Source organism: Penaeus chinensis, chromosome 7, assembly GCF_019202785.1.
Source record: "Penaeus chinensis breed Huanghai No. 1 chromosome 7, ASM1920278v2, whole genome shotgun sequence".
Classification (NCBI taxonomy): domain Eukaryota; kingdom Metazoa; phylum Arthropoda; class Malacostraca; order Decapoda; family Penaeidae; genus Penaeus; species Penaeus chinensis.
In genome coordinates, this window is record NC_061825.1 from 4,821,139 (window position 1) to 4,831,138 (window position 10,000).

General features: G+C 35.9%; 2 protein-coding genes across 3 annotated transcripts in view; one reads left to right on the plus strand and one right to left on the minus strand.

Moving 5' to 3' along the window:
* LOC125027114 (probable glucosamine 6-phosphate N-acetyltransferase) overlaps positions 1–1,012 on the minus strand; it is an 18,819-nt gene extending 17,807 nt beyond the window's left edge. The window contains exon 1 of the mRNA XM_047615944.1: positions 714–1,012. Within this exon, the coding sequence (XP_047471900.1) occupies positions 714–755 (42 nt within the window). The 5' untranslated portion in view covers positions 756–1,012. The remainder of the gene's footprint in view (positions 1–713) is intronic.
* Positions 1,013–1,491: 479 nt separating this feature from the next.
* The window catches only part of LOC125027113 (probable cardiolipin synthase (CMP-forming)), a 9,615-nt gene continuing 1,106 nt past the window's right edge, over positions 1,492–10,000 (plus strand). Inside the window, exons 1-7 of one of the 2 annotated variants that reach the window (XM_047615942.1) lie at positions 1,492–1,952; positions 4,141–4,266; positions 4,476–4,613; positions 6,234–6,363; positions 7,477–7,562; positions 7,827–7,987; positions 9,455–10,000. The exon at positions 9,455–10,000 is cut by the window's right edge and continues 1,106 nt beyond it. In XM_047615942.1, the coding sequence (XP_047471898.1) occupies positions 1,518–1,952; positions 4,141–4,266; positions 4,476–4,613; positions 6,234–6,363; positions 7,477–7,562; positions 7,827–7,987; positions 9,455–9,557 (1,179 nt within the window). In that variant the 5' untranslated portion in view covers positions 1,492–1,517 and the 3' untranslated portion in view covers positions 9,558–10,000. The remainder of the gene's footprint in view (positions 1,953–4,140; positions 4,267–4,475; positions 4,614–6,233; positions 6,364–7,476; positions 7,563–7,826; positions 7,988–9,454) is intronic. The other variant, XM_047615943.1, reaches the window with a different exon arrangement.

Here is a 10,000-nt window from a genome sequence, read left to right on the forward strand (position 1 = left end):
TAATTTCGAACAGTAACTCGTTATCAATAAGAACTATTCTACATGTTTATTAAAAGCTTTTAATAAATCATATCTACATTTCTAACTTTACATATTTAGTTTTCATACACATTATACTGAATTTCACAGTAGTATATAACATATATAACAAATCATATGTTCCTAACCACAATTTACTACACACGTTTGACACTGAATTAATAAACTTTATAATTATTTCCAAAATCAAATTACTCGATCTATCAAATCCATAACTCACCAATACTTAAACATATAAGTAAAACTATCACCTAAACAGTATAAAACAGCTGAATACCATTTAACCGACTCTTTAAACATCAAAATACATAATACAACATGATCTAATTCCCTCTACAAACTCACCAGCTGTATATCAGGAGCACCCATGGCTGTAGTAAACGCAAACCTCCTCGAGAACACACACCACCACACCACAAGCTACCGAGCGCCTCAGTTATCCCGCAGGAGAGCAGGAGAGGTCTGATGGAAGCGAATCTTTATCGCAGGTGAGACATTCGCTCTCGTGGCAGTTGCAACGTTACGAATTTCTGCCGATTTTCTGCTTTCTTTGGCCATTCTACGAGGTGCTGTGTGCTTTTCAAATCCCTTTCAGGAGAGAACTTCACGCCATGCATTATTGAATAAAAACAACAGCAAGCTTAAGGGGTTAAGCGTCGATGGGTTTTCCATACCTTGTATTTCTTAATGAAGTATTGTGACACTTTCGGATTCATATTTTTGTGTTGATTTAAATGGCTAGAATATTTGGTGTGTTGACAACTCGCCTGTCTGTGGCCATGAGACCCGTTAATCTCACAACTTTGGACCTTTTTTGTGCCTTTTCCCAGCTCTCTTCCTTATTATTTCTCTCATAAAAGTGCCGGTATATGGTAATGAATGGTAGGGCCGTCGATAGATCGTGATTTAGATTCCTGTCACTGGGTATTTTAGAAGCTCAAATGTTGTGTGTCTGCTGCGTCCACATCAGCTGTTGCGCGACTGCGGGTATAAACATATATCATAGAAAGCATCTATAACGTCGAAAACTCTTATGAATTGAACGTCTTTTATGGAGAATGTATGGTTGTCAAATAGTTATTTAGGATGCGATGGGTAATCATGTGATACCTTGTAGATCAAAACATTATATGTTTTGCCCCTGCGGTAACTAAAAGGAGAATATCGAATGAATACACTATCTTACACAAATCATCTATCTTATTCATATTTTTAGGCTAAACACTATATTTATAATATAATATAATAATAGAGTTATATATATTAATACAGCCAATGATGTACAACATTAAAAAAGATACCTATCGTTCCGAACTGTTTATACATATAACTACTATGATTAACATACATGCATAAAATTTAAATTAAAGTTTATCACAAGTCAAACAGCATCCTTCTCTTATTATTTCATGGAGAGAGAGAGAGAAAAAAAAAAAAGTTCGGCTCTTTACACACTGGATCCCTGGTCCGGCAGTACCATGGCGGCCTACATGACATCGTCTGCTCTGGCCAAAACAATCCTGCAAAACGAGAGATACGCCCACTCCCTACTCAGACACAACATCCAGAGGAACATCCAGCAGAGGAGGAAAACCAGAGCAACATTTCCTGCGAGTCTGCCGGCGCTGTCGTGCCTTCATCCCTCGCAAAAGGACGTCCGGAGTTTATCTTGGCGAGAATACCATTCCTGGAGAGAGCCGCGGAATATCCTGTCGAAAGCTCTCTTCGGCCGCTCTTTTCTGAGTCCTCTTCGCCTCGGCCACCAGTTCCTCAGTCACGAGGCTCGAGAGGGAGTCAGCCTTTGGAGGAATGCGTGTATCAAGCACCCATGCCAAGTAAGGTGCTTGCAGACGGGCGACGCAAGCAGAGAGGCCGGGGAGGCGAGGGAGCAAAGTCCGGTGCGTGCAGAAGGGGTTGGGTTTTACCTTTTTCCTGATGGAAGCGTCTTTTATTTATGGGTCCGAGGTTAGGACTCGAGGTTAAGGTGCCTTCAAGATACTGAATTGGCTTTCCATGTGTTTTATCCTTGTAATTATGCTTATGTTTTATTCAAACCCTCTGGGATCTATTATAGAAGCACCAATAAATTAACCATTAGACAAGACATGCACGTGCTGAGGATGCCAAGAGAGATCCACAGTACCACTCTGTAGCCACCAGGAAAAGAAACGGATCGATTTGAAGGGCTGAATTTGAAGAGCTGAGGAGGCAGTATTCGTGGGCTATGTTCAGGGCATTATCTGTCCTTAACCTATGGGCCCAAGGATTATGTAATGTTATGTAGTTTGGGGGAATTTTACAGCAGAGAGGTGGCACCAGAAGAACTCAGCCACCAAGGAGTTAATTTGTAGGCTTTGTGGTGTGTTTGGAACACCTTGTTTTACTCGTCCAGACAACTTGTCAGGACCAGCGAGGCCGCATTCAGAACCCTCTGAGGCCTTCATTTCCTACAATGCTCGAAAGTAAACTTTCACTATTTTATCATATCATTGTCTTTAATTTAACCTTTAAAACAAAAACGGGCCATAAAATTACCCATCAATATCTTATGATTTCCTGCAACTGTCTTTGTTTATATGCAAAATGCATTTGTGACATTATCTCGTCCTGCTAACCTGGCTGAAGAGCTGGGCAAGATGGACATCCAGAGGAACTAGGCCAGCTTCTATCTTGCTAGAATATACCTGGTTGAGATTTGTTAACCTCTCTTGGAGCATGTAAGATGCATAGGCTGGCACTTGGGTCACATTGGATGTGCCAGTAAGGGCCATAATCAATAACTGCCCCTCTGTGGTTGTTGGGTAAAAATTGTAGTGATGAGGCAATAGGCACCTGCCAGCATAACTACCAGACATTTCTCCAAAATGTCATTGGTTGCCTGCCAGTTCTTGTCAGTTAACTTCTATCAAGTTCATCTCACACCAACATTCTTGATTACAGTCCTAAGTTCATCCTCAGTTTTGCACAGTTTAATTCATCAGTGTCTGAGAATCTTATCCAGCATAACTGTTGCCTTGAGGTTGAGAAACACATTTTAGTCATATGAATTATACTGTTGGTGTTATGTTTAGAATTCTAGCCATATGCACAGATACACATACTGTAAATGTCTTTTCCAAAATTATGCTAATAAGCTGTCTCTCTTAATAGAGCAGTGATGCTTGTCTTGCTGTTGTTTTTGTTTCTAATCTCACTAGTTAACAATTTATAGAAGTAAAACTGATGATTCTCTATCAACAGGGAATCAGTTGCCAAGGTTATACAAACTTTTATCTTTAAGTATAACATTTAGGCAAGGAGGGTCTGTGTGAAAGTATCTGTATGAGCATGAATTCTAGAGTTATAATTATAAGATATATTAATAGATAGATTAAAAACAAGGTTATTATATAGTTCAGTATGTTGCAAAGGTTTTTAGTAAATCTGGCACACTGTGATTTAACTTGTTGGAGCCTTAAGAAAATGATGACAGTTGATAACATTAGGTTGCCATATGAAGATAATTTCAGTAGATTTACACAATTCAGAGGATCTGTTAGAAAGTGATATCTTTAAGTCACATCAAGTACATTTTCAAGAACAGATTAAGAAGACTAGAATTTGTAAATTGCTTTACTAGATCTTTTTGTAATTCATTTGCTTATCATGTAATTTTGAACACCACTTTTTTTTTTTTTTTTTTTTTTTTTTTTTTACTTTGGTAGCTTTCCCACGAACTGATTGACATACATTGCTGCTGTTAGTGTTGGTGCTTCTTGTATTGAAATCATTGGCTTAGGAATTGTCTCTCAAATCACACTAAAAATTTGACAGATGCACTTTACTAGTCAAAGCAGTGGCTGTATCAGAGTGCCATAATCTGAAATACATTTATTTGTAACCATAAAGGAGGAGTAGCTAAAAAGAAAGGTCATAAATGTTTGTTTCATCATGAGTATTATTGCTCTTGTCATTATTAGTGTTACTATTATTATTATTACTCAAAAGTATTAGGCCTATATTATTGTGTATTAACATATTTATCAAAACAAATGACTCTTAGATTTTATAAAGGTGCATCTATAAATTTGTACTTATGTATATATTGCATTTTATTCACAGCCAGTAGCAACATGGGAGGCTGTAAGGGAGAAGAAGAACCAGTTCAAAGAAGCTGGCCAGGACCTGTTAGATGACATCAAAGAGAAGAAAGCAAAAGTCAAGGAAAGGATGGATGCTATTATTGAGGTATATAATTGTGTTTTGAATGATTAAAAAAATAGTAGGTGAATGAGTAGGTAAATAAAATGATTTTTTGATAAGGAAATAAATGTGAATTTCTTTTATCTAATATGCAAATAACTTACAGCATGCAAAAAGATTCTGGTACTGGAATATACTTCTTATTCTAAACAAGGACTTGAAAACCTGATTATGTTTCCTTTACGTCTCCCCAGCGTGAAAATATATGGACCATCCCAAACCTCCTCTGTGTCAGCCGCATTGCCTTTTCGCCATACTTGTGTCACTTAGTCCTCTCAGCCGATTACAACTGGGCTCTTGGACTGTTCATGTTTGCAGGGTTTACGGATTTGGTATGTGTGCAAGGCGTTTTATTTTTGTATTGTATTGTTAGATACAAAGTTTTTTTTAGGGCTTGATTGTCATTGATCAGCATTGTTACTCATTAACCTGATCTGCCAAGGTTGGCATGTATGTAATGGCATGCCCACTGTGAGTTTAGTTTATTGTTTTACAGATAGATGGCTCCACAAGTGCTTATTCACCAATGAGCTATTTACTAGTAATACTTGTCTCACCTATTTACTCTCTTGATTTTTGGAAATATTTTCTTTTAACTTGTATTATTAGGAATGTCAATAACAGTATAATGATTATAATGCCTATAATAATAATAGCATCATTGATATTGATAGCATTAGTAAGAAAAAGATTAACACTACACAAAAACTCGAGGAAAGGTGAAAGTAGGTGAGGTCACAAGGCCTACTAATTGACTCCTTGTTGGCTAGGCAATTGTGGAGCCAAATTTGTGTAGACATTTCACAAAACAATACTATAGTGAACACTACATTTTCCTGATGGCAGTGGGTTAGGAAACCAACTTTTTGAATGAGAGTTATAATGTTATCTTTACAGTTGATTTTACTGGTGAATTGCTGGATGATAATACACTTTTTTTTATTATTGTTTTTAGAGTTTATAAATCATCTAGATTACAGATGACTTTTGATTTACACCCATTGTGGTTGCCATCTTCATGACCAGCAGCCTGAGCTAAGCATTACGCTGTACAGGTTAAATGATTAGGGTTGTAAACTAGAATTTTAAAAAGATATATATATATATGTATTTATATTTAGAATCCATAATGTGATGATGGGTTGATTAGTACAAGATGGGCATGGCATTTATGTACATGCCATGCCCATTGTGAGTTTATTTTATTAGTTATTCTTACACATAGATGGCTCCGCAAGTACTAATTCACCAATGAGCCATTTACGAGTACTATCCGTCTCACCTGTTTATCCTTTTCCTTGATTTTCGAAAACATTTTGTGTTATCTTATATTGCAGTTACTCATGTCAATAACATTATAGTAATTATCTTGACTATAATGAAAATAACACAATTCATAGCATTAATAAAAAAAAAAAAAAAAAAAAAAAACATATTTCCAGCCAATTCAAGGAAAGGTGAAATCAGGTTAGGTCACGAGGGTTACTAATTAACTCCATTGTGGCTAAGCACTTGCAGAGCCATCTATGTGCAAAGACATTTCATAAAAAATTCTAAAATGGGCTCAGTATTTTCCCGGCAGCATTGGGTTAAATTGATTACCTTTATATCTTGCTATTAACCGAGACAAGTCACCAGTGGAGTGTTCAATATCTAATTAAGGGTCAGAGAGCACAAACTTCCCTCCCCATTACATCAATCTGCAATGAAAGATCTGCATTCGCTTTTATATCTAGTATTATTTCAGAACTTAAAATTATTAACTAAAAATATGGTAATTTGTATGTCATTCTTCAGATGTAAATGAGAATTAGTATACATCCAGTTACCTGTCATCAGATACAAGTTTATAGAATTAGAAATCAACATATACTTTCCAACCTAAATTAGGAATGGGGACATGTCTTGAGAAATATTTATGCTCATTAATTAGTCATGCCTCTCTCTTACAGCTGGACGGATGGATTGCCCGTACCTTCCCAAGCCAGGCCTCGCGTCTTGGGAGCTTCCTGGACCCCCTCGCGGACAAGGTCTTGGTTGCCATGCTCTTCCTCTCCCTTACTTATGTCGGTCTTATTCCATGTAGGTGACCTGAGAGTTTGTTTGGTGTTGCATCGGGTGGTTTTAGTTTTTTTGTTTGGTGCCAATATTTCTGTATATTTTATTCGTTTTGAATATGGAGGATTCAGTGGTATATTGATTATTACCATTTTCTCTTTTTTTTTTTTTTTTTCATTTTATTACCTATATCTATTTCTCTATGGAAAGTCTCATTCAGTATTGACTATGTAATAGAGATATTAAAGTAATTGTAATTCACTGCCTTTGTGATAATATTTATGGTTTGATCTGGTTAATGACCTGGGATGGCTTGCCATACATGCCATATCCGCTGTGATTTGAGTGTATTTATACATGGCTTCACAATTATTTCATCACCAGAGGGTCTGTTACTCGTCCTTCCTATATCACCTCTTTATCCTTTTCTATGACTTTTGGAAAGATCTTCTTTTAGTTGATATTGCTATTGTTACTTAAGAACATTGCAATAATCATGCCAATAATTATAATTAAGAAATGGATGTTTTTAGCATAGGAAAAGAAAAATAATCAATGAATAAGGAAATTAAAGGAAGTCATGTTGGGCTACGAATTGACTTCTTGGTGACTGAGTACTTGTTGAGCCATCTGTGTACAGCAGAGTTCACAGCAGACAGTATATATATCTGTGTACAAAGGGTTAATAGAAGCTCCTCATTTCTGGAAGTATAAAATACTTCATAATTGATATGCTTTTAAGATTACGTATGTATTTATAAAACTGGGAGTTCTAAGTCTATACAAAGTTCAAAGATTAATAATGCTGTTTATGCCCTATTATAATTTATAATTTATTTGTTTATATGATCCAGTGCCTGCAGTTTGTGGACATAATTGCTGTTTACTCTATACTTACTGCAAATTTAGAGTAGCTATGCTCGTATCTGGTGATCTTTGTGTGATGGCCTTGAAGATAATTACAACAGACTTTTATGTTAGATGATACAGTACCTGTTCTTAATTCTTGAATATGTAATGTGTTTTATGGAGTGGTAATGTGGGCCAAGCAATTAGAGTGAATTACAGAATGCACTTTTATGTTTTAATTACATTCTCTTGCTTGTCAACATGGGTGATAACTGTTTACTTTGGCAGTGCCACTGACTGGACTGATTATCTACCGTGATGTACTCATTATTGGTGGTGCTTCCTATGTGCGGTACAAAAGTCTGCCACCTCCGGTAAGAATTTCAATCTCTCCATCATCTCCTCCTGTCCTTTTTCAGATATATAGAGTAATGGATATAATTTTTTGAAAATGTAACTATGGAGCTGTAATGTAAAATTAGAGGTCTTGATTATGATCAGCTTATTATCATGTTAACTTTTTGAAGACCAATTTGCTTTTTACCATGAAGAGTACTGACAGGAAATTCTTGGAAGAAAAATAACTACAAAAATGTTTTTGTGGAATATCTCAGTGGGAACAATGATTTACCCAACAGAAAACCATCTCTCGTTACTTTGATGCAACCCATGCCACGGCCCAGCTGGCTCCAACGACCATAAGCAAAGTTAACACTGCCATTCAGCTGGGTCTTATTACTGCCTCCCTTGCTGCTCCAGTCTTCTCCTTCACAGACCACTACCTTCTGACTGCCCTCTGGTAAGTAACATTAGCTGCGTATGTTGAAGTTTTAGACGTTATGGCTTTTAAGTTTTTGACTATAAAATTTTGAGAATTTGGGAATTTTAGAATGTTTTATATATTGTTTGTTTGATTTACTAGCTATAGGCTTATGAGTATTTATACTCTTCATGTTTTTTTTTTTTTTTTTTTTTCATTTTATTTACTTGGATTGAGTTATAACTTGTTTACCTCTTGAGTGCAGATAGCCTGGTACCATGCAGAGACTTTGGTGGTTCAAGTCTCAGATTAGACCACCAGATGACATACCCTATGCCATAATCTTGTTTGTCAGGAGCTTGTCATTCTCTGATAGTTGCATTTGTTTGGCAGTCATAATTAGGTATCAGAAGCCAAGGGAAACCTTATTTTTCTAATGTTTTCTTGTAATATCCAGCCATGAGCAGTTAGCTAGTCTATCCAATTTTGTGTCTTACATACTGAACGAGCCAAGTGCAAATGGGAAACTGCTACTGTGAACCAGTGTTACTGGCCCACAGACAGTTTTTAATATTACATTTATTGGGTTAATCCCTGAATGACTTCACTGTCACTCATAACTGGTCAATGAATTGCCAACTGGTTATCCAAGATCAGCCATTTACCATTTTATGTACAGCTGAGAGTAAACTGTGCTGAAATTTTGCTCATCAGTACTAGTATGCCTCATAAGGGCAAGTCGTGAGTACAACACAGTACACTATATTCTAGTATACAGAGTTGCAATGAAAATTATGTATTGTTATATATTTCATATTATTGTATTAAAATCATACAGAGAAATATAGTAACAAGGAAATCATATATAGAAATAGTGTAACATGGAAATCATATATAGTAATATTGTTACATGTAATTCATACAGAGAAGTATTATTATATGGAAACTGTACAGATCAATGGCAACAAACATTGGTACAGGTAATTATATTCAATACATTTTCCTTACAAATTTTCACTGGATGTCAATATTTAACCCAATGCCGTCGGGGAAAATGAACAAAAAATGGGGAAAATGCTGTGCCCATTTTCTATATTTTTTGTGAAATGTCTGCTCATAGATGGCTCTGCTAGTGCTTAGCCACAAAGGAGTCAATTAGTAGACCTTGTGACCATACGTGATTTGAATTGGCGGGAAAAACGTGTTTTTTACTAGTGCTATGGATATCGATGGTGTTATTTTTATTATAAACATTATAATTATTATAATGTTTTTTAATATTAGTAACAGCAAAATAAGATAATGTAAAATATTTCGTAAATCAAAGAAAAGGGTGAACGGGCGAGACGGGCAGTACTCCTAACTGGCTCATTGGTGACTTAGTACAAGTATAGCCATCTATGTATATAAACAATCAAACAAGTACTAACAGTGGGAAAAGCACGTGTCTACCCGTCGTATCCGTCGGCAAGGGGTTAAACCTTTCTATCTTCTCTTCCTTTCCAGTTGGGTGACTGCAGGAACCACTCTAAGTTCAGGCATTAGTTACATCTTCTCAAGGAATACGTACAAGATCCTAGAAAAAATGAAAGAAGACTCCAAACAGTGAATAAACTATGGCAACTTTTATTCTGTTCATTGCAAACTGATGTACTCAGTACTGTATACATTGCTTACTGGTTATATTAATTGAGTGCAGGTTATTCCAACTCATATTTTTCTCTGAATCATTTTCAGTATAGTCAACTGTTTATTGTTGTATTCAATATTGTGTTCCCAAGTACTTTTGAGGATTTCCGTTTGATAATAACTTTGCAAATGTTTCAGTACATACATTTTTTTCCTTCTGTATTTTTTTCTTCTTCTTCATTCTTTCTTTTATCATATTGATATGAATATGAATGTAGTTATTGTCTTTCGCTATTGTAGCCTGTTTACATTTAGTTGTCAAGGCTTTATCAAAAACTGAGGAGTATACAATGTCTTTGATGATTTGACCATTTTATATTGGCTTTTGCATCATTTATTTGTACATCTATGTGTCAGATAAGG